We start from the raw sequence: 24,305 nt of genomic DNA, 5'->3' as shown, positions 1-24,305 counted from the left end.
CTGCTGCCATGTTTACCATCATGTCCAAGTACTTTACCATATACTTGGGTGTGAGATCCATCTTTTCAAAGTTTACCACTACACTCAGGTCATGACAACATTTTAGGAGACTGTCTGTCCTATAGCAACTAGAGCAACAAGCTTGCCAGAACTAGCCAAGCATCAAGATATCTCAACGACATCTGAGCGAATGGGCCCAAGTTGAAATGACAGTGAACACTCGGGGTTGGGGGTTGGGGGGATCTAGAGCCCTAAAAGGTTGGGAGGGAACCTAGACCCCAAAACAGTCCCCTGAACTGAAAGACTGTCCCCCCTCTCCCCACAAGGTAAAACAGAGGAACTTCCAAGACGACTGATGGATGGGTATTTGAAAAATTGCATCTTTTAAGTACATCAAAGGCATGAAGTCGTCCTTCCTGATGCATTTTAACACCCAGATGAAGAAGAAAACACCAACATGCACATCACCATTGAGAAGTGGGGGAGATACTGTGAAGGTGAAGGCAGTCCAAGGCACATTGCAAAAATGTGACCAGATGAAACAGAACTTTTCCAGGGAATACAGAAGTTCTGAGTAAAAAAATCACTTGCGTACTTGGGTACCAAGGGATGCTTAACAGATTCTTAAATAATTGTGATGATAATGCTCAAGGTAAAAGAAAGAAGCTTTTATTGTAAAATGTTATTTTCATGATAAAATAAATTTTTGAACATACTCACCTGGTAGTTATATATATATAGCTTACGTCCCTGACGTCACGGCAGAATTTCAAAACTCGCGGCAATCGGCGATTGGGTAGTCAGGTGCACCACCTGTGCGCCCTCTACCCAGGTACGTAGAACCGTTCCAACTATTCCTCAGATCTTCCATGCCCATAGTCTCTAGAGGGGAGGAGGGTGGGAATTTAATTATATATAACTACCAGGTGAGTATGTTCAAAAATTTATTTTATCATGAAAATAACATTTTCAAACATCTAACTCACCTGGTAGTTATATATATAGCTGATTAACACCTTTGGTGGAGGGTCAGAGACAGCTATCATCGTTGGAACTGACATAAGTGTTAATAAAAACAAACTTACGGGTTCGTACCTGTTAAGGAAGCTGACTTTAATGATATCCTGTCTCATTGTGTTTGCTTTCCTTATGAGGTCCAGCGATCCACCCAGGGGGCTGAAGACCTCTTGGAGACTGTCAACCGGTCAAACCTCTATGTGACTAGACTCCCTACAATACTCTTGTTCCGGACGCTACTAAGGAACAAGTTGATCACCTGACTAAAGATCAATGATTGTGGAAGACTGCATCCAGTCTCCACAAACAACCATAACTTTTCAATAGTTCCAAGATAAGAAAAAGAGTATTGGATTATGGGTTTTAAGGGGTAGACCCTTTTCCCACTACTGAAAGAGCTGCTACAAACGGACCCAGTGTGTAGCAGTCCTCATACAAAGTTTGCACTTGCGTAAGATAGTGCGACGCAAAAACTGACTTGCTCCTCCAGAATGTTGCGTCCAGGATATTCTGAAGGGATCTATTTTGTTTAAATGCTACCGAGGTTGCTACGGCTCTAACCTCGTGAGTCTTAACTTTAAGTAGCTTCATATCCGCTTCAGTACATGCTGAATGCGCTTCCCTAATTAATTTCCTTATAAAAAAGGATAGCGCATTCTTCGACATTTGCAGAGAGGGCTTCTTGACCGAACACCAAAGCCCTTCTGAAGTGCCATGTAATTGTCTCGTTCTTTCCAAGTAATGCCTCAGAGACCTTACCGGACAAAGAACTCTCTCTGCTTCCTCACCCGTGAGATCCGAGAGGTTCGGAATTTCGAATGACTTGGGCCAGGGTTGAGAGGGGCGTTCGTTTTTGGCTAGGAATCCCAACTGTAGCGAGCAGATGGCTTTGCCCTGTCTGAAGCCTACAGTTTTGCTGAAGGCATGGATTTCACTGACCCTCTTTGCTGTTGCTAGGCTAATCAGGAAGAGAGTTTTCATGGTGAGGTCCTTAAAGGATGTTTCCTGTAAGGGTTCGAACCTGTCACTCATGAGAAACTTGAGGACTACATCCAAATTCCAAGATGTTGAGGATTGTATTCTTTCCTTAGTTGTCTCGAAGGATCTAAGAAGATCTTGTAGATCCTTATTATCAGATAGATTAAGGTTTCTATGCCTGAAGACAGCTGCTAGCATGCTCCTATAACCCTTGATAGTGAAAAGCAGAAAAGTTACGTCTCTTCTTGAGGTATAGCAGAAAATCTGCTATCTGAGTCACAGAGGTACTGGAAGAGGAAATAGAGTTGTCCCTGCACCATCCTCTAAAAGTCTCCCACTTCGATTGGTATACCTTAATGGTTGAAGACCTCCTTGCTCTTGCAATTGCACTAGCTGCCTCCCTCGAAAATCCTCTAGCTCTTGTGAGTTTTTCGATAGTCTGAAGGCAGTTAGCTGAAGAGCTTGGAGGTTTTGGTGATACCTTTCCAAATGGGGCTGTTTGAGTAGATCTACTCTTAACGGAAGGCTTCTTGGGTGTCCACCATCCATTACAGTACCCTTCTGTGAACCATTCTCTTGTCGGCCAGAAGGGTGCCACTACAGTCATCCTGGTTCCTTCATGAGCCACAAACTTTTGCAACACTCTGTGTACTACTTTGAATGGGGGAAAGGCGTACACGTCTAGATGTGTCCAATTCAGAAGGAACGCATCTATGTGGATTGCTTCGGGGTCTGGGACTGGAGAACAGTAAGTCTTCATCCCTCTTGTCTGCGCTGTTGCATAAAGATCTATGCAAGGGCGCCCCCAGATTCGCCATAGACTCTTGCAAACTTCCTGATGGAGAGTCCATTCTGTTGTCAAGACTTGATGTTTTCTGCTCAGGATGTCTGCTCTCACATTCTTTTTCCCTGAATGAAGCGTGTTACCAGAATCACGTTTTTTCTTTCGTCCAGAGGAGCAGTTCTCTTGCTGCTCGTGTACAGAGACTCTGAGTGTGTCCCGCCTTGTTTGCTGATGTAGGCCAACGCCGTTGTGTTGTCGGAGTTGACCTGTACCACTTTGTTCCGTACTACGCTCTCTAATTCCTTGAGAGCTAGGAAAACTGCAGTCAATTCTTTCAGATTGATGTGGAACTTTTCTTGCTCCTTGTTCCAGAAGCCAGAGACTTCTAACTTCCCCAGTGTTGCTCCCCAGCCCGAGTCCGAGGCGTCGGAAAAAAACACTAGGTCTGGGTTCCTCTGCTCTAGGGAGAGGCCTTCCTGGAGCTTGACGGGATCGTTCCACCACTGTAGCTAGTGTTTCATGTCGTTCGAAACGGGAATACACATTGACTCGTGTCTTCTTCTTGTCCCAATGCTGATTTAGATGAAACTGCAGAGGGTGTAGGTTCACTCTTCCAAAGGAGACAAACTGTTCTAGCGAGGAAAGGGTCCCCAGCAGACTCATCCATTCCCTCGCAGAGCACTTCTGTTTCTTTAGGAAGTTTCTTATTTTCTCTAAAGCTTGTTCCGTTCTCAATGTGGACGGAAAAGCCCGAAAAACCTGACTCTGAATCCTCATCCCCAAGTACAAGATTTCCTGGGATGGGATCAGTTGGGATTTCTGGTGGTTTATCAGAAGGCCTAGGTCTTCTGATAATCGAATTGTTTCCTGAAGATTCTCCAGACAGTCGGCGTAGGAATGGGCTCTGAGGAGCCAATCGTCCAGATACAATGAGGCTCTGATGCGTTTCTTGTGTAGCATTGCTGCTACGTTGCTCATAAGTTTTGTGAAAATTTGAGGTGCGGTATTTAGACCGAAACAAAGAGCTCGGAATTGATATGTTTCTGTCTTGTAAACAAATCTTAGATACTTTCTGGAGTTCGGGTGGATCGGGACGTGAAAATAAGCATCCTGGAGATCCAACAAAACCATCCAGTCATCTCGTCTGACTGCAGCAAGAACTGATTTCGTTGTCTCCATAGTGAATTTTGTTTTCTTCACGAAAATATTCACGGAACTCACGTCCAAAATTGGTCTCCATCCGCCCGAGTTCTTGGGGACCAGGAATAATAGACTGTAAAACCCCGGAGATTCCAGGTTCCAAACTCTTTCTATTGCCTCCTTCTGAATTAGCATAGAAACCTCTTGTTGTATCGCTAGAGTCTTGGACTCCTCTCTGTACTTGGCTGACAGATCGATCGGTCTTTCTGCTAAGGGGGGTTTTTTCCAGAAAGGGATCTTGTATCCTTCTTTGAGAAGCTGAATAAACCAAGGATCTGCTCCCTTTTTCTCCATGTTTGCCAGAATTTTTTTGAGTCTGGCTCCTACCACTGTCTGAAGAAGAACTTTGTCAGACTTTATTACTTCCTCCTCTGAAGCCTCTTTTCTTGGAGTTTTTTGTAATAGGTCTTGCATTCCCTCTCCTGAGGGATCTACCTCGAAAGGGCCGAGAACTACGTGGTAGAGGAGTGGTTTCTTTGAGTTTCTGTCCTGCAAAACTTGACGGAACAACTCTCCTTGCTGCTTTAGTCATCAGATCTTGTGTCGCATTTTGGGTCAGAGCTGAGGATACTTCTTTTACCAAACTATGCGGAAAAAGATGAGTTGAAAGGGGAGCGAAAAGCAGTTCCGCTCTCTGAGTGAGCGTTACTCCACTCGAAAGAAACGAACAAAATTGGGCCCATTTCTTCAAGATTGCAGCTGAGAAAAGGGCTGCTAGCTCGTTCGACCCGTCTCGAAGCGCTTTGTCAATGCATGACATAAGGTGAACGAGTTCTTTCGTTTTGGTAGACTTCAAGTTTTCAATTTTCTTCCCCAACGAACCCAGAGTCCAGTCTAGGAAGTTGAAGACTTTGAAGGCTCTAAAAATCCCTTTGAGGAGGTGGTCCATTTCAGTGGAAGACCAAAACACTTTCGTCTTCCCCATGGCCGTCCGACGAGAAGAGTCCACAAGACTAGAGAAGTCCCCATGGGAAGAAGCTGGAACTCCCAAACCTAGGACTTCTCCAGTGTCGTACCAGATGCTGGATCTGGAAGCTAATCTGGCCGGAGGAAATGAGAAAGCTGTTTTTCCCTGGTCTTTCTTAGAGTCCATCCATTCCTTCATTAATTTCAAGGCTCTTTTCGAAGAGCGCGATAATACCATCTGGAAAAAGTTCCGCAAAAACTTTCATAAGCCTTTTAAGATCTGCTGAAGGTTGTAGATCTGTTTGATTGTCTTCCTCGGAAACGACTTGCATCTGATCAAAAGGAGAATGGGGGATGTCTTCATTCCTTTCTTCTGATTGAGACATAACTATTGTAGCGATGTCATGTTTCGTTTGTGCATCCTGCTTTCCAGTTTCTTGATGCCTGGAGTCTTGTCGTCCAGTACCTTGATGCCTGGCGTCCTGTCTCATGACGCTTTTCGTCCTGGCGTCTTGCTTCAAGGCGTTTTTCGTCCTTGCGTCTTGCTTCAAGACGTTTTTCGTCCTGGCGTCTTGCTTCAAGACGTTTTTCGTCCTGGTGTCTTCCTTCAAGACTTTTTTCGTCCTGGCGTCTTGCTTCAAGACGCTTTTCGTCCTGTCGTCTTGCTTCAAGACTTTTTTTCGTCCTGGCGTCTTGCTTCAAGAAGTTTTTCGTCCTGTCGTCATGCTTTAAGACGTTTTTCGTCCTGGCGTTTAACAGTAAGAGTAGCAGGTTGATATGACTGCATAAGAGAGGAGAGTTTCTGCTTAAAATCTTGCAGTACGGAAAACTGCGGAGCTTCTTGCTGCTGGGGACAGACTAGAGAAGTTGCAAAGTCAATCTCTCTCTTCATTCTGTTCGTCTTGAGATGAAAGGCCTGAAGAATGCCAATCCGAAGGAGGAGCAGGAGCATGCACTGAAGGCATCCAATCGTCCGATGCTTCCTTTACTCCTACCAAAGACGACGGCCGCCTGTGCGGCATCTTGCGTCTTATATTGGTAGGAGAGCAAACATCGGAGACGAAAGGGGAGCGATCAGGAGTTGTAGCACGCACCGAAAGTCTCCCTTCGTCCGATCCTTCCTTACTTCCTGCCAAAGACGACGGCCGCTTGTGCGACATCATGCGTCTTGATTTGGCAGGAGAGCAAGCATCGGAATCGAAAGAGAAACGATCCGGAGTTGCAGTTTGCACCGAAGGTTTCCCCCTTTCCAATATTTCCTTGCCTCCTACCAAAGACGATGGCCGCCTGTGCGACGTCTTACGTCTTAATTTGGAAGGAGAGCAAATATCGGAACTTGAAGGGAAGCACTCCGGGCTGCTCCAATGACTACATCCTGGACGCTCTTGACGATTTTCGTCCTGGCGTCCAGTATCAAGACGCTCGGCGTCCTGATATTTTCTTTTAATGGGTCTGGATTTCGAAGTCTGACGCCAGCCCCGTCTGGGTACTGCGTCGTCAGACGACGAAGAAAACACTTTAACCTCGCCTTTCCTATAGCGAGGGTGAGCATCCTGGGGATCGTCTACAGGTACGCTCGAGGGGACGACCGCTCGGGAGCTAAAACCTCTCGCCTCCCTTCGTCGGTCGACTTTCCTTCTCACAGGGGTTGGTAAGCTTGGAAGAGGTCTAGGACTAGGAACACGACAAGTCCGAGTGGCCGCACCCTCCACTGCACTTGCACTAATTTCCCTATTCACTTTAATATCTCTCATATTAGACCATAATTTATCCCTGTCTTGTGCCAGGGATTCTACCCGTTGACCAAGGGCTTGAATGGCCGTCATCATGTCCTGTAATGATGGACTTTTACCTGTTTCTGAAACTGGATTTGGTAATGATACAACAGGAGGAGGATCAATAGGATTATCGAGGGATAGAGAACTATCTATTCCTTGACTGTCTATGGAGGAGCGAGACAAGGTCTTCTTCGCTCTCCTTATCCTATCCTTCTCTAATTTGCGCACATAGCGGTAATATTCAATCCATTCAGTCTCAGGCAAGCCCACACATTCATTACATCTATCACCTATCTCACAAACTTTTCCTCTGCATTTACTACAAATAGAATGAGGATCTAAAGAGGATTTAGCAAGTCTAGTCTTGCAACCTTTCACACACATTCTCAAACTTGAAGCAGAATCAGTCATGATGAGAAATCAAAAAGAGAGATAAAAAACAAGCAAAGGTCAAACCAACGAAAGTCAAGAAAAATCCAAAATCAAAATCCAATTCAAGCGAAAGCCAAAGCCAAAGTGTACTTCACCAAATAATACTGCAAAAGACACGGGCTAGCGAGCGAAGTTCCAACGATGTCACCGTAGCGGCGGCAGGGAAGATCTGAGGAATAGTTGGAACGGTTCTACGTACCTGGGTAGAGGGCGCACAGGTGGTGCACCTGACTACCCAATCGGCGATTGCCGCGAGTTTTGAAATTCTGCCGTGACGTCAGGGACGTAAGCTATTTGCTATATTTTTCTAGGAGAAATATCCACAAATTACTATATTTTCATATCAATTTCATGATTAAATGCACATTTTCTGATAAAACTATTTAAAAAAAAACAGGTACATATAAGCATTTTTATAGGAATTCCTAAACATCGGCAGATTCTAGCTATTTACAGGGGGTCTAGAACACATCCCTCGTGAATACAGGGAGTCGACTGTATTGTCTCCAGTTTCGATCATTTCTCCATAAAAAAACACAATTATAAAGACTATTTTTTGGTGGGATTGCTGTGACATAAATTGTACATTTTTAAAAATAAGTAGGCAGTTACTGGTTATCGGCAGCCTCGGTTATCAGCGGTCGGGTTTGATGGAGATTGTCTAGCGCTGAGAACTGATGATTTCTGGTGCCAAAATGCAACGATTTCCAATGATCGGCACAGATGGTAGAGTACTGGTGCTAATACATACCTAACAGAGGCACCGTTAACCAGTTATCAGCACCAAATTACGGTTATCTGCGCCAATGAGCCCCAAAAATCGGTGTATGGTTATCAGCAATTTTCGCTTATCATCAGGCCGTCGGAATTCAACCCCGGCTGATCACCAGGGACTGCCTGGATTGAATAAGTAAACAGTGCTCCCCCGTTTTACGTATTTCACATTTCCACTCTCTACTTTCTCCCAGATTTTTGTGAAACCCATCATTCACTTTTCCAAAGGGAACTTTCAATAATCTGCAGATTTTTTTATTGACTATATCTCTAAAATTATGACAGGCAGCCCCCAGTTATCGGCGATCTGGTTTTATAGGGCTTGTCCAGTGGTGCCATAAAATTGGCAATTTATGGTGTCATAATGGACTGGGTTCCAGTTATCGGCGCCATACATCGCCGAGTTTCGGTTGCGGTGGTTTTCGCTTATCGGTATACCCCTAGGAACAGAACCCCCACTCATAACCAGGGACTGCCTGTATTAGTCATTTGCTCTTTCTTTGCAGAGCAACACTATTTATTCACTAATTACTGTATTTTTTCATATTGTATATGTAACTAAATATTGATTTTTACGATAAAAATTATTTACCGCATACTTATAATGTAGTTATGCATCTATTAGGGCATTCCAGGTTCAGCCCCATAATGACCATAAACAGGTTCTTCTCTCTCTCCCTCTCTCCTCCTTCTTCCTCTCTTCTCTCCTCCTTCTCTCCTCATCCCTCTCTCTCTCTCTCTCTCTCTCTCTCTCTCTCTCTCTCTCTCTCTGGGTAATGTAAGATGTACTTGAAATGATATTGCTGTAAAGATTTTGATCATAAAGCATTCACCCTCACAGACAGAAACAAAAAAGCTTTGGTTTATAGTCCACTAACCCTATCATACTTACCAGTTTAGTTTGGAAAGTAAAAAACATTTTTATCATTGTTATTGGACTTGAGTGAGTCTGTTAAATAATGAAGTCTGCTAATTTGAGGTGCCTCTCACCTACAGCTATGACAGTGTTCTACGGTATTTAAATTCTATGGGCTTTTAAAACATTTAAAAAGAAAATTGTCATTAGATACAATTTGTAGTTATCAAGCATCCAAAAATTGTCATTAGTTGAGATTTGTAGTTATCAAGCATCCAAACTGTACATCTCAGCATCCTGCAGTGTGCCCACCAGTCAAACACTGTATTTTTAGTTTAAGTGAGGAAATTATAATTGTATATATTTTTCATAATCATACCTTATTTGCTAACTAGAAGATGACAGAATAGATAGAACAAACTTTCAGCCAGACCTAACTAATTATCTACACAATCTATTGGCCTCTTGCATCTTCTGATACTTCACAAAATATTCATTGCCTCATCAAAGACTCCTTACATTCTTCACAGGAAGAAAATCACACTCATTACCCTTACCAGTAACTAACACTGTGAACATCATGCCCAACCAGATGCATTCAGTCTACACAAAAACTCATTCCTACAGAGAATAACATTTCTATTTCTGACTGCAAAATACTGTACTGTTAACCTGCCATTATTTGCAGACTCACTTATTCATGGACTTCTCTCTGGAACATATGCCCAATTATTCGCAGGAAATTTACTTATTTGCAGTATTTTTCTAAGAGAAATGTCCACAAATTCCTGTTATTTTTTTAAACACTATACAGCAGAAAATATGCCAAACTATAATTAAAATTAGTACAGCCAATTCCCACTGAAAAACTGAGGATACAGTTGAACAAATTCTGACATGAACATAAGCATTCCATCACCCCCTGGTGGGAAATAGGTGATTATAGGCGCCATCTGGGTCAGCCAAGTACAATGATTTTGTTCACCTATATGCTAATCCTAACTAATGGCCCAAAGATGTAAGCTAACTTCAAAGATATTCATCACAAATAAAAGGTTTTGAAAAGTTGTGACCATGCAATTGCACCCATTAGATGTGGACTGAAGTACAATTAAAAATACAGTTAATAGTTTGCAATTTAAAAAACTGAGATGGTTTGAAATGTGGCGAGAGAGGATGGGGAACACTTTAAAAAAATTTGTAGTCCTAAAAATAGGAAGACGAAGGCCTGTAGGATGGACAATAAAATCATGGAAGAACAAGATTTGAAGAAGGCCTGGACAAGAAGGAAACAGAAGAGTGAAGAGAACTCACTCCACGAGTGACCTCGAAATGAGAACATTTTGCATAACTGTGCTGATTCAGATAACACTGAAACAGGGAGTGGCTCAAACTGCACACATAATAGAAAAATACAAATTATACTAATGTATCAAAATATTTTATTCTATAAAAATCCAATATAAAAAATACCTGAGCTGTCCCCATTGTAGAAAGGACATGTTTACTATTCTCAGCAGCATTGTAAAGTTTTCTTTTTGAACGTCTGTTCTCTAAGGGGTCTCCTTTGTACTTTCTGAAAAGAGAAAAGGATGAGAGTTCTTTAAGGGGTCTCCCTCTCTATTTTCTGAAAAGTAAAAGATTACAAATTCAACAATGAAACATAACTATATAATGAAATTAATAACAAAATACACAAATTCTTATTTAACTAATTATTGTGCTCTTTATTTCCTTACAGTCTCCACTCAAAAATATTCCCATCACAAAGGAATACTCAGCTTCCTAATAGTAAACCAAAAAGGAAGTTATCCAGACCATGATCTAGTTAGATTCCTTATGGTTACTGTATACAGTGTTTATTGTTCTGCCACTTGTTGTGGTTTCTTTTCAATTATTCCTACACTTACAATTCCTCTTTGAAGGCTGAAGCTGTTTAGCCAATCACAAAGAACAGTGATGGCCCTCATCTTTAAAACTGCAGTGGAGACCCGGAACTCGATCGTATTAGAACTCAAAATAAGCAGATTTCAACAGAAAATTTTGAGTGAATGATCTGAGCTCAACCAAAAATCCGGAAACCGACCCAATTAATCATACGATTTTTGTAAACAAAAGTGGTTTCGGTCAGTCGCCGATAATAGGCGTTGTTCCTATGCTCATTTGGTGAAGAAAACGGTAAGAACCACAATTGAACTTAAGATTATTGAAAATTATAATGTAAGAGGCATTCCGTGACATCCTTAAAATGCTGTGAGATTTTTAATGATAGGCTAACCCTTGAAGTGTCGAGTCGTATCAATAGTTGGCTACAGTCACAACTATCAACAAATTATTGTCACTGTAAACAAAACATTTATAACCTAATAATGGTAAAATCCATACATTATTCAAGTGAATCACTAGTGATACAACTTTGGATACTGTAAACAAAACAACTAATTATAGCAATTGTCGTGGATAATTACCATAATAAGACTTAGGATGAGCGAGTTCTCACTTTATTACAAGAGTAGGATCTCTATCTATCCGTAATTCTAAAAGCCAAAAAGGTCTATAGGCCTAAAAATAAATATTTTCTGGAGAAAATGATAATTTGAAAAAGTTATACTTATTTTACAGAATATAAGCACTATCATCATTTGCCATTTGCATTCGATATTGTTTATGTTCTCAAAATCTCGGCTGATTGAGCAATCGATATCTTCATTGCCATTACACTTGGATGGTGGAAGATATGTAATTTAAATACTTTCTTGTAAATTAACAATGTTTGGTTTAAAAGTGGTACAATACTTGATTGTATAAGCATTAAGTGTGATTTTGCTAGTTTTGAACATCAATTTCCCCTGCGCTTTTTTCTTCTTTTGATAGTGACAGCAAAAACCTAGTCACCTGGGGGACAAGTAATTCCTTAAGGGTGCTGGTCCCAAGCCCGGATAAATAGGAAGGGCATCCAGCTGTAAAAATCTGTGCCAAAACCTAAAAATGGAAGGAGCTGGAATATGGAAAGAGGTAATGCTTGGGCCAACTCTGTAAACAACACACAGAGACATCGCCTTAACTCTGTGATAAGGTGAGGGCTACTGTATCAGGAGCGGGTGCAGCTAAAGCAGCAAGCTCACTTTGGATTTAGAGTATGTCATCTTAATACTGGGTCCATGACTGGGAGAGGTAGAGAATTGGTTGACTTGATGAGAGAAAAAAAAGATGATGTTGTGTGTGCAAGAAATGCAATAGAAAGAAAATAAAGCTAAAGAGTTGGGTGATGGATATAAGCTACATTATAGTGGAGCAAAGCTGGTGGAGGTCAAGAACTGCTAAGTTATTCCAGGCAACCATGTAGCCCCCCCAAACACAGACTGCTATGTATGGATTTAAAGATAAAAAGGGAAAGAAAAACCAAAGCTAAAGGGATAAGGAAAATTAAATGGTACAAATTAGTGAGGGAAGGGGATAAGAAGAGTGTGTTTAAGAGGAGGGTTTTGGAGGATATTGATATAGGAATTGATGATATTCAAGAATGGTGAGCATGAAATAAAGCAATAATGAGAAGGCATGGAAAGTAGCTGCTAGGAGACACATCTGGTATCATATGGGTGGGATGAAGACATTGAGAAATTAGTAAAAGATAAGGAGGGAAAGAAAAGATGGGAAGAGTCACAGCCAATGGCAGACAGAGATAGGTTCAGAGAGAAAAACAAGGTGATGAAAAAGGTAGTAGCCCAAGCTAAAGCAAAGTTGTATGATGATGTGTATAATAAGCTGGGAACAAAGGAAGGATTAAAGATGATGATCAAGCTATCAAAGGCTAGAAATAAGAGCACCAAAGATATTACACATATCAAACAAATAAAAGATCAAGATGGTGCAGTACTTAGAAAGGAGGAAGACAATGTGAAGAGATGGAAAGAATATTTCAAACAGTTGTTAAATGAAGAAAATAATAGACTAATAAGAGAGGATGGGCAAGTGAACATTGGCATCGTAATGAGGTTTTCTAGGTAAGAGGTACTAAATGCACTGAAGATGATGAAGAATGGGAAGGCAACTGGACCAGACATGATTCCTGAGGAGAAATGGAAAGCATTAGGAGATGGAATGGATATACTGTACGATCTTACGATAAACATCCTTGAGCAGGAAAAGATACTAAATGATCGGCGTGGGAGTATATTGATCCCAATTTTTAAAGGGAAAAACGATGTCCAAGAGTGTGGTAATTAGTATAGGGGTATTAAACTGATGTACCACACTTTGAAGATACGGAAAAGGATGATAGATGCTAGACTGAGAGAAGAAGTACAAATAGGTAAAGAGCAGATGGGATTTATGAAGGGAAGGGGAACAACAGATGGTATAATTTGTCTGAGGCAACTAATGGAGAAATTCGGGGAAAAGCAAAGGGTATTCATTCACCTTGAAAAGGCTTATGACCGAGTCCCAAGACAAGAGGTATGGAGGAGTCTGGGGGAGAAGATGGTGCCAGAAAAGTATGCGCAATTGATACGAGAGATGTACCAGAATGTATTTACCAGAGTGAGGAGCAGTGTTGGGGAAGCAGAGGGTTTTGAGGTTAGAGTAGGATTACACCAGGGATCGGCTCTGAGCCCATTGATCTTTAACATAGTGATGGATGTTATAACAGAGGAAGTAAATGAGGCAGTACTACGGAACATATTGTATGTGGATGATACTGTTCTGTGCGCAGAGAACAGGGAAGATCTGGAAATTAAATTGGAAAGATGGAGACAAGTACTGGAGGACAGAGGAATGACAATAAGTAGATCTAAGACAGAATATATGTGTACCACCAATGAAGGGGATGCTAGAGAAAGTATTCAGCTTGGTGGAGAACAAATAAAGAGTTGAGAAGTTTAAGTATTTGGGATGCTTTGGAAGTATGGAAGAAGTAAAACATCGGGTACAGGCAAGCTGGAACAAATGGAGAGCGGCCTCTGGAGTTCTTTGTGACAAAAGAGTACCGCTGACGTTAAAAGGAAAATTTCACCAGACGGTAGTAAGAACAGCAATGCTGTATGGTACATAAACAGCAAGCATGAGAAAGACAGAGGAGAAGAAGATGGATGTGGCAGAAATGAGAATGCTTAGGTGGATGTTTGGGGTGACAAAAGAGGATAGGATCAGAAATGACTGCATAAGGGGGTCAACTAAGGTGGTGGAAGTATCAAAGAAAGTGCAGGAGGGGGAGGCTGAGATGGTATGGACACCTGTTGAGGAGAGATGAGGACCACGCTGGGAGACCTACTAAGGGGATGGAGGTTCAAGGAAGAAGAAGAAGAGGGAGACAAAGAACGAGATGGAAGGACTGTGTGAGAAGAGACTTACATGAGAGGGGAATTAATGATGCAGAAGCGCAGGATAGAAATAGATGGAAACAGCTCATCCGAAATGGCGACCCCATATAAAAATGGGAACCAGCTGGGAAGAAGATGATGATGATAATGATGGCAAATGGTGTCGGAAATCAGCTGTTTCACGATTTTGTTGCTCATGTCTGTATTAAAGGTTTACAATTGCTTCATCTGTAATTTAAAAAACTGGGAATGAGAGAGAGAGAGACTCTGTGTTGCTTGGGTTAGGTTGTTACATACACCGACACATATTCATTAGTAAAAGTCAATAATATTTGTGTATTGAGAATAATTTTTATTTTAATAAAACCCTTGTTTTTCTGCATCTAATCATATTGCATGTATTGTTACTATATCATCGAATTATAATACAAACATAGTGATTTTCCATTTGCATTCTGGTTTTGTTTACGTTCTTAAAATATCAGTCGATTTAATTTTACCTCATGATCACTATCTTTAGATGCCAAATGGAACGTAATTCACGAAAGAAAGTTGGGTTTAAGAATTGCAGCTACTTTATTTATAAACGTAGTATTAAAAAAAAGTCTGCATGTGTTTTTTGTCAGTTTCAGGCAGTGCTTTTGCCTGCCAAAACATTTTGAAGTCTGCTCATTATTCGTACTTCCCAGATATGCTTGACTTACAAAAGTTACGATGCTCATGATTCGTAGTTCCCAGTCATGCTGACTTCGAGCCTTGTTTACTAAGGGGCAATATTTTCTTGGTAGTATTTTATAATCGAATTATGTGAAGTGTTTTGCAATATCGATAGCTCCCAAGTTATCGGGATTCTTTCCAATTTAAAGGAATACATTTATGAGGACCTACTTTCATTGGGTATTACTCCACCGATAATTGTCACATTATAAAGCACAGAGCACCTATGAAAAGTGCCCCTATTTTACAAGGATATTTTATGAGAAAAAAATTTAATACCATAACAAGTAATGAAAGATATTTTAAAGTTATTTTGTATACAGTATTCCAGTAGACTCTGTATGATGGTTTGTTTACGTCTGTTTATGGTTGCTCAGTGCTCACAGCCACTAGCTAGCAACTTAAGGAATTTTTCTGAAGTTTATGATAATAGACATAATTTGGCTTATTTTTAATATTCTATTGATTTCCTGTAAGAATTAGACTTGATTTTCAATGTTTTATTATTAGCAACAATAATTATGCCTACCCCTTACAGTACATACTACGTACCTAGCCTAGCCTATGGCGCTAAGTCAACCATGTATTATGGCCGAACTGGGCATATGTAGGGCAGTTATTTTACTACAGTATATATTTAAAAATGAAAAAAGTGCGTTGAATGGTGTTATTTAACAGTGAATGTATTTCATTGTAATTTAGGTGTACAGTAATACCCCGAATTTATGCGAGGTTAGGTTCCAGACCCCTTCGTGTAAGGGGAAGTTCGTGTAAGTTTGGCACAGTCTCTAAAAATGTTAATAAATACTTGCTTCTAGAGTTTGAACACTAAATAAGACCCTAATCATGCTCCCTAAGTATTAAGCTAACTTTTGAATGAAATTAGTCCTGTAACTTGATTTAAAATAACTGGTTGGCATAAAAATAGTTACAGTAACTACGTACTACTAGGTACATTTGTGTTCATTTTTGTACGTATACAAATGTTACCCATAATTCATGGGATGCCATTTTCTTTTTCCCTCAGAGTAAAAGGAGTTTGCGTCACTGGGTGAATTTCATAAGTTTGTTATAACGAAGGTACTCAATGCAATGAAATAAAAGAAAACATGTATGTACATATGTAATGTTTGCAGAGGGTGAAGGTAAAATTCAATCAATTCAAAATCATGTACTAGTGTGAGGGCTAACTGAGAGAGAGAGAGAGAGAGAGAGAGAGAGAGAGAGAGAGAGAGAGAGAGAGAGAGAGAGAGAGAGAGAGAGAGAGAGAGAGAGAGATACGTCATGCGAGGTAAAACTCTGGAGGGGTATCGTCTTTAAAAAGTATGAATGGAATCACAACTTCTGAAAGTATATTAATGTATGAGCTGTAATTACTTAACATAGTACATACAAATTGTACCAGCACTTTTCTCTAAAGTTAAGATAGTAATTTTCACAGAACAACAACTCTGTTATGTCCGATATGTTTTACTAGTTGATCATGAAGGTCTTATATAGTGACAAACGCTGTGAATTATGTACTGCCTTTGTATATTTAAAAAAAATATAAATAGCATACACAGAATCGCCATACTGATTTTACACTTAAAAGCATGAAAACTTATACTAATTGTAGTATGCTAGTAAGTACTTCAGAAATTAAACAGTTTCTGAAAGGATATCCTCTTTAAAAAGTGCATAACTTTGTGAATGGGTATTGCATCGTGTAAAAGTACACATATGAACTAACTGTAGGTGGTGTAATTACATTTGTATCATATTTATGTGTATACAAAAATAAAAATAATAAATTTTTAATAAAGAATTTATACAAAAAAGCTTTAAAACTTACAAATTTACATAATAAATTAAACATGAATACTTTTCCAGTGTTTTGCAGTGTTTCTGGAGGATTCGCGTATGATAATTAGTTAGGTTCCAATGAAAAGTTCGCGCTTTTGTGAATTCGCACAAGTTCAGGGTATTACTGTATTTATGGGTAATGTTTTGTATAAAAAGGCAAAGTTAGGGTAATAAAGTGCAATGTTCCGGTTATTGGCGTCATAAAGCACAGCTAATAATAGAGTTATGGCACCATAACATTCCTAACAGAGGCGCCATTGAGCGGTTATTGGCAGCATAAACGCCATAAATCACAGTGTTTCAGTTGGTGGTGGTTTTTGCTTATCAGCACCCTGCTGATAAAGGGGGCCTGAAACATGTGTACTTAACCTTTCTATCAACCACTTTCCCTTTCTACCTACCTATCCATCTCTCACATTTTATGAGTATTCTTTGGTGTAGAGAGAGAGAGAGAGAGAGAGAGAGAGAGAGAGAGAGAGAGAGAGAGAGAGAGAGAGAGAGAAGAGAGAGAGAGAGAGAGAGAGAGAGAGAGAGAGAGAAATAAAATGCCCACACTAGTACAGTGCAAAATGATATTGTTATTTTACAATAAAGTTTTGTACATACTTACCTGGCAGATATATACTTAGCTTACGTCTCTGACGTCACGACAGAATTCAAACTCGCGGCAAATGCGACAGGTAGGTGAGGTGATCTACCCCACCCGCCGCTGGGTGGCAGGTGTATGAACCAATCCCCCTTTCCAGTCATAATTTCTCTTCCACCTGTCTCCTGAGGGGAGGCTGGGAGGGCCATCAATCGTATATATCTGCCAGGTAAGTATGTACAAAACTTTATTGTAAAATAACAATATCATTTTTGTACATGAACTTTCCTGCCAGATATATACTTAGCTGATTGACACCCTTGGTGGAGGGAAAGAGACAGAGCTAACAAGGAAAAAGGGGAAACAACATCTGTTGTAGGATACTAACAAACCTTGGTTCTTACCTGATAAGGCTGAAGACTTCATAGTTACTGTCTATTAGTCTGCAAAGCCTGAAGAGCTACAGCGAGGGCGTGACCTACAGCTGAAAAGACTCTTTGGGTCTACCGAAGGGATTTGATATCCACTTACTCAGTAGAATCCAAGTCGGATCATGTCAATGGGGATTCGCCCTCTTAAATGACAGAGCCTGACCACTACCAATGCAGGGAGCTCTAGCACAAACAGATCACCTAACCATTCTAATGTTAGCAATACGAATAGAAAGAGATGCCTACCCGCATCCTCTTTCAAACAACCATAAAAACACAAACAAACAATAGGGGAAAAAATTTACAAAAAGGATATGCTTCAGCTCCCTGCCCCAGCACCGAATCCGCCGATACATACGGGCCTAACGCGAAGCACTTATCGTAAGTAATCTTGACGTCTCTAAGGTAGTGGTTCGCGAATACTGAATTGCATCTCCAGAATGTTGCTTTCATCAGATTCTGGAGTGACATATTCTTGTTGAAAGCCAAGGACATAGCAATGGCTCTTACCTCGTGAGGCCTTGATTTCAAAAGTTTCAAAACGCTTGAACTGATCCTCACCGCAAGCCAAATGTGCTTCCTTCACGAGGCTTCTAATAAAGAAGGACAAAGCATTTTTAGACAATGGTCTACTGGGATCCTTTACAGAGCACCAAAGTCTGTCCTTAATGCCCTTAAGAGACTTCTTCCGCTGGAGGTAGTATCTTAAAGTCCTCACAGGGCAAAGAGTTCTTTCCGGCTCTTCCCCTACCAGGGGAGCTAAGCCTGGAACCTCAAAACTCCTTGGCCAAGGATTTGAGGGGTTCTCGTTCTTAGCTAGAAAAGAAGGAAGGAAGGAACAAATCACGGAATCTCCTTTGAAACCTACCCTTCCTTCTAGAGCATGAAGCTCGCTAACTCTTGGCAGATGCTAAAGCCAAAAGAAACAGAGCCTTCTTCGTAAGATCCTTGAAAGAAGATGACTGGGGATGGTTCGAAACTTCGAGGACCTCACAGGAAATCGAAGAACCACTCACCAGATTTCCCAGCTCGGAATTTGAGACGAGGGTTTCTTGCAAGTTTCGAAAGATCTTAGCAGATCATGTAGATCTTTGTTGTTGGAGATATCTAAGTTCCTGTGCCTAAACACAGCTGCTAACATGCTCCGATATCCTTTGATGGTCGAAACTGCAAGACCGCATTTTTTCCCTGAGAAAAACCAGGGAAATCTGCGATTTGGGTCACAGAGGTACTGGAAGAGGAAAGCTTCTGGTTTCTGCACCAACGGCGAAAGACGTCCCACTTCGACTGGTAGACACTAAGGGTAGAGGGCCTTCTAGCCGAGGCGATAGCCTTCGCTGCCTTAGCTGAAAACCCCTTCGCTCTGACAAGACTTTTGACAGTCGAAAGCCAGTCAGATTGAGAGCGGGGAGGTTTTTGTGATACCTGTCGAAGTGGGGTTGTCTGAGCAGATCTACTCTTTGTGGAAGAGCTCTTGGAAAGTCCACCAGCCATTCCAGTACCTCTGTGAACCAATCTTGGGCCGGCCAGAATGGAGCTACCAGCGTCATCCTTGTCGCTTCCGAGGCCGCAAACTTTCTGAGTGTTGACTCAGAATCTTGAATGGAGGAAAAGCATAGACGTCCAGACCTCTCCAGTCTAGAAGGAAAGCCTCGACTGATACTGCTCCTGGGTCCGAGATCGGGGAGCAGTAGAGGTCTATTCTCTTGTTCTTTGCTGTCGCAAAAGGTCGATATGAGGTCTGCCCCATAACCTCCACAGGTCCTGGCAAACTTCTGGAGTGCAGAGTCCCACTCCGAGGGGAGCACTTGATTCCTCATGCCTCAGGAGATCGGCTCTGACATTCCTTTCTCCCTGTACGAACCTGGTGAGGAGAACGATCTTCCTTGCCTGAGACCACAACAGCAAGTCCTTCGCTGTTTCGTACGGGAGAAGGAGAGGTGTCCCCCCCTGCTTTCTTATGTAAGCCAAGGCTGTGGTGTTGTCCGAGTTGACCTGAACTATAGCATTTCGGACGTGGGGCTCGAAGGCTTTTAACGCCAACCACACACTGCCATCAACTCTTTGTTGTTGATGTGCCAGGACACCTGTTCCCCCTCCCAGGTGCCTGACACTTCTCTTGACCCTAGGGTCGCACCCCAACCCGTCTCCGACGCGTCGAAACAATACTTGGTTCGGGTTTGGCATGTACAGAGACAGACCTTCTGCAAATCGGAGAGGATCTGCCCACCACAGAAGGTCCTTCTTGATTCCTTTTGATATCATGAAGGAGAATTCCAGGTCTAGAGAGAGACACCTCCAGTTCCGGTAAAGGAAGAATTGGAGAGGTCTGAGATGCAACCTTCTAGAGAAACGAATTGCTCCAGCGAGGAAAGTGTCCCCAACAGACTCTCCACATCCACTCCCTCGCTGTGCATGCATCTTTCTCTAGGAAGGTCGTTTGTTTCTCTCGGCAACGAGCAATCCTCTCTGGTGACGGATATGCCCAAAAAATCCGGAGAAACCATCCGAATCCCCAGATATATCAGCTCTTGACTGGGGATTAATTGTGACTTCTGGAAGTTCACCAGAAGCCCCAACGAACTTGCTAAAGTCAGTGTCTTTTGTAGGTCCTCCAGACATCGTTCTTGTGAGCTTGCTCTGATCAGCCAATCGTCTAGATAGAGAGACAGCCTCACTCCTCCAAATGTAGCCACTGCGCTACATTCTTCACTAAACCCGTGAAAACTTGAGGGGCTGTCGAAAGGCCGAAGCACAAGGCCCTGAATTGGAAGATCTTCCCTCCCATCATGAATCTCAGAAACTTCCGTGAAGAAGGATGGATAGGCACATGGAAGTAAGCGTCCTGAAGATCTAGGACAAAACCATCCAGTCCCCTGGACGAAGAGGCGAAGAGCCCGCCAACCACTGAAGAAGTTGTCTCCATGGCGAACTTCCTTTTTTCTACGAAGACATTCAGGGCGCTTACATCCAGAACCGGTCTCCATCCTCCTGAGCTCTTGGGAACTAGGAACAGTCTGTTGTAAAAACCCGCAGAATGAGGATCTTTCACTAGTTCTATCGCCTCCTTCTCCAGCATAAGATCTACTGCTAGAGAGAGGGCTTGATTCATGATGGGGTCCTTGTACTTGGCTACCAACTCCCTCGGAGTCGTCGTCAACGGAGGTCTTGATAAGAAGGGAATGAGGTAGCCTTTGCGGACAATCGAGAGTGACCAGTTGTCCGCACCCTTTCTGGGCCCAGACGTCGGCAAACTTCAGAAGTCTGGCACCCACTGATGTCTGGAGAACTTGAATCCTACTTCTTCCCTCTGATGGATCTAGAGAAGGTCTTCCCTCGTTTAGTGGGTCTAGATCCTCTAGAGGAAGAAGCTCTGGCAGGAGGGACTCCTCGAAAGGGCTCCTGCTTAACTGGAGTCTCTCTCTTGGTTTTAGCTTGAAAAGAAGAGTGAGGCTTCCTGGTAGACTGGGCTAGCATGTCCTGTGTAGCCTTAGCTGAAAGGGCACAAGAAACATCCTGAAATGACTCCTTAGGGAAGAGTTGAGGAGAGAGCTGAGAATACAGGAGAGAGGCTCTCTGAGCATGAGATACTGATTTCGTCAGGAACGAACAGTAACAGATCTTTTCTTGATCACTCCCGCTCCGAAAAGGGAAGCTACTTCACTCGATCCATCTCTCACTGCCTTATCCATACACGTGAGAACACTGATAAGATCCTCAGGTGAAATAGAATCCGGGGTCTGCGTCTTCTTGGCCAAAATGCCCAAAGACCAGTCTAGGAAGTTAAAACACCTCCAGGACTCAGAACATTCCCTTCAACAGGTGGTCAAGCTCATTCATCCCCAACCCCCATGTCGTCTTAGCAGACATGAGGGCAGAGCGTCAAGAGGAATCCACCAGTGAAGAGAAGTCCGAGTCTGCCGAGGATGGAAGAACGAGGCCCAAGGGTTCTCTCGATTCATACCAGAATCCTAGTTTTCCAGTTAGCTTAGAAGGAGGGAAAGAGAACACCGTCTTCCCTTTCTCTTCCTTCGAAAGAAGCCACTCACCAAAACCTGTAAGCGCCTTCTTCATAGAGATTGCAGGCTTCATCCTGACACAGGATGAAACCTTCGAAGTTTTCGAGGTCGAAAATAACGATAGAGGCGAGGGCGGGGCGACAGGAGAAAGGGCGTCTCCGAATTCCTGAAGCAACAGGTTCCGTCAAACGCTTTGTATGAAGAAACGGAGGAATCTTTAGGAATTTCTTCTTTCGAGGGATCCTGTTCTTCTTCCGCCGAAGATCCTTCACGATCCTTACGATGATAGGCTGTCTTGTCCTCAGCCGAGAGTCCATCCTTGGAAGAACATCTGGAAGAACTCTGACATCTAACCGGGGAAGTCATAACTTCCGTTGAGATTCTGCCTGAAAACTCCTTCTTGTCAGGATGAGGGCGTATTCTAGGCTCTTGGCGCCTAACGAACGCAGGGCGAAAATCTGGCGAAGAGCGCCTATTAGGCGAAGAGCGCCTATTAGGCGAAAAGCGTCTATCAGGCTCCTGGCGCCTGTCTAAAGGAGAGCGGCTGCCTGCGAAGAGCGCCTGTCATGCGGGAAGCGATTATCAGCTCTTGGCGCCTTGCTGCGAGGAGAGCGAATCTCTGGCGACGAGCGCCTACCAGGAGAGAAGCGTCTGACAGATTCCCGGCGCCTAACTCGAGGAGAGCGAAAATCGGGAGAAGAGCGCCTTGAAGGAGAAGAGCGCCTACCAGGTTCTTGGTGCCTGCTAAGCGAAGGGCGGCTGACAGGAGAAGAGCGCCTGTCTACCAAAGGGCGTCTGGTCACAGGAGAGCGGAAGCCTGAAGGAGAGCGGCTACCATGAGAAAAACGCCTACCAGGCTCCTGGCGTCTGCCAGCGGGAGAGATCCTGTCTCAAGACGAGCGCCTGTCAGGAGAGGCTCGTCTACGGGAAGCATGCCCCTTGTCCGACGGAGAAACGATGTCCGCAGGAGAGCGCCTGTCCGTTGAAGAGCGCCTCGTACTACGATCCACTCCTGGAGAGAGGGCGGTTACTGACGAATAGCGTAAACCTGGAGAAGAGCGCCTGGACTTCTTTACCGGGAGCGAGACGTCCTTCCTACGACAAGAAGTCACAATCAAAGAGTCAGCCAGAGCCGTAATCTGCACCTGCAGACTAGCCAAAACACGTGTAGGAGACAAAGTCCTTCACGGGAGACGCAGCTCGATCCTTACTAGGAGAGCGAAACTCCAAAGAAATCCTCGGTTTCTTCACATCCAATCCAGGATCTTCCGAAAAAACTTCAGGGCTGGAGGGGAGAGCGGAAGAAGCCTGCCAGGCTCTCTTCGACGGCCGAGAAGCTTCCAACCACGCTTGGGTGAAGGAGAAGGCGAAGACGAGAAGTATTGCCGTAAGACTTCTCTCTTGGCGCGATCCAAGGTAGCCTGGGAGCGAACATCAGGCGCTACCGAGGGGACGCCTGACCGGTGGGGGTTCTCCCTAACCTTCCTGCGGCTTTCGACTTTCCTCCTCCACTGGGTCTGGGAGTCTGGAAGAGGTCTAGGACTAGAAGCATTAGGGAGCCGATCAGACGCACCCTCCACTGCACTGGGATCACTGCACAAATTGCTATCACTCTTACCTTCTAGCACTTTAATTTTCAGCTCCATGCTGCGAATAGTGGCTCTCATAGTGTCCACCTCCGAAGGCGCATCTTCGGTTCGATGCGGAAGCAGGGGCTGAAACTGGTAAAGGCGCTACGTCTACAACAGGGTTATCAACTTCAAACTCGCTAGCGCGAGACCTACTAGAACTCCTAGATGAAGCTTTCCTAACCTTGTCCTTCTCAAGCTTTCTTACATAAGAAGAAAGCGCCTTCCATTCTTCTTCATTCAAATTACCACATTCATTACAAGGGTTAATAAATGAGCAGTCATTCCCCCTACACCTCATGCATACTGTGTGAGGGTCTACCGCAGCTTTCGGTAGCCTCACCTTACAATCGCTAACAGAACAAACTCTGAACATAGTTGATTTCTTAATTTCTAAATCAGAAATAATGAAATTCCAAGAATAATCAAAAGAATAATAAAAAACCGGTCCACAAATCGCAAATGCCAAGCCAAGGAGCAGGTACTTCACCAAAAGTCCGATGAAACAATCCAGGGCGAAAACGAGTAATAATCCAAAATCGAGAGGTATCGACAACAGATGTAGTCGACACCGGCGACAGAAAAATTATGACTGGAAAGGGGGATTGGTTCATACACCTGCCACCCAGCGGCGGGTGGGGTAGATCACCTGACCTACCTGTCGCATTTGCCGCGAGTTTTGAATTCTGTCGTGACGTCAGAGACGTAAGCTAAGTATATATCTGGCAGGAAAGTTCATGTACAAAACCATAAACTACTTGAAAAGAGGACTGGAGACTACATTGCTTGGCTCCTCAAGGTCGGGTCGCAAACGGGAAAAGCGCGCACCTTTAACACATGCTCTTACTTTTAACTTTTTTGTTGTTGTTTACCAGGGTGCATGGGGATCCGAATTGCTATTATGTTTTCTTATAGCATCATGCTTGACAATTTGATGCAAACACTGAAATTTACCAGCAACAAGGACATCCTTGAGATCAATGAAAAAATTTCCACCAAAAAACTTCTCAAGAGGATCTTGAGAAAAGTTTATATT

The 24,305-nt window shown here is 43.0% G+C and overlaps 1 protein-coding gene across 1 annotated transcript in view; it reads right to left on the bottom strand.

Annotated features, from left to right (window-relative positions):
* Nucleotides 1-24,305, bottom strand: part of LOC135200239 (heat shock 70 kDa protein 14-like) — a gene marked incomplete in the record, with an annotated part of 291,697 nt that overhangs the window by 75,296 nt on the left and 192,096 nt on the right. The window contains 1 exon segment of the mRNA XM_064228688.1: nucleotides 10,199-10,301. Within this exon segment, the coding sequence (XP_064084758.1) occupies nucleotides 10,199-10,301 (103 nt within the window).

The sequence above is a fragment of the Macrobrachium nipponense genome, chromosome 26 (genome assembly GCF_015104395.2).
Source record: "Macrobrachium nipponense isolate FS-2020 chromosome 26, ASM1510439v2, whole genome shotgun sequence".
NCBI lineage: Eukaryota > Metazoa > Arthropoda > Malacostraca > Decapoda > Palaemonidae > Macrobrachium > Macrobrachium nipponense.
Note: the sequence above shows the minus strand (reverse complement) of the source record. Positions and strands in the feature narration are given on the sequence as shown.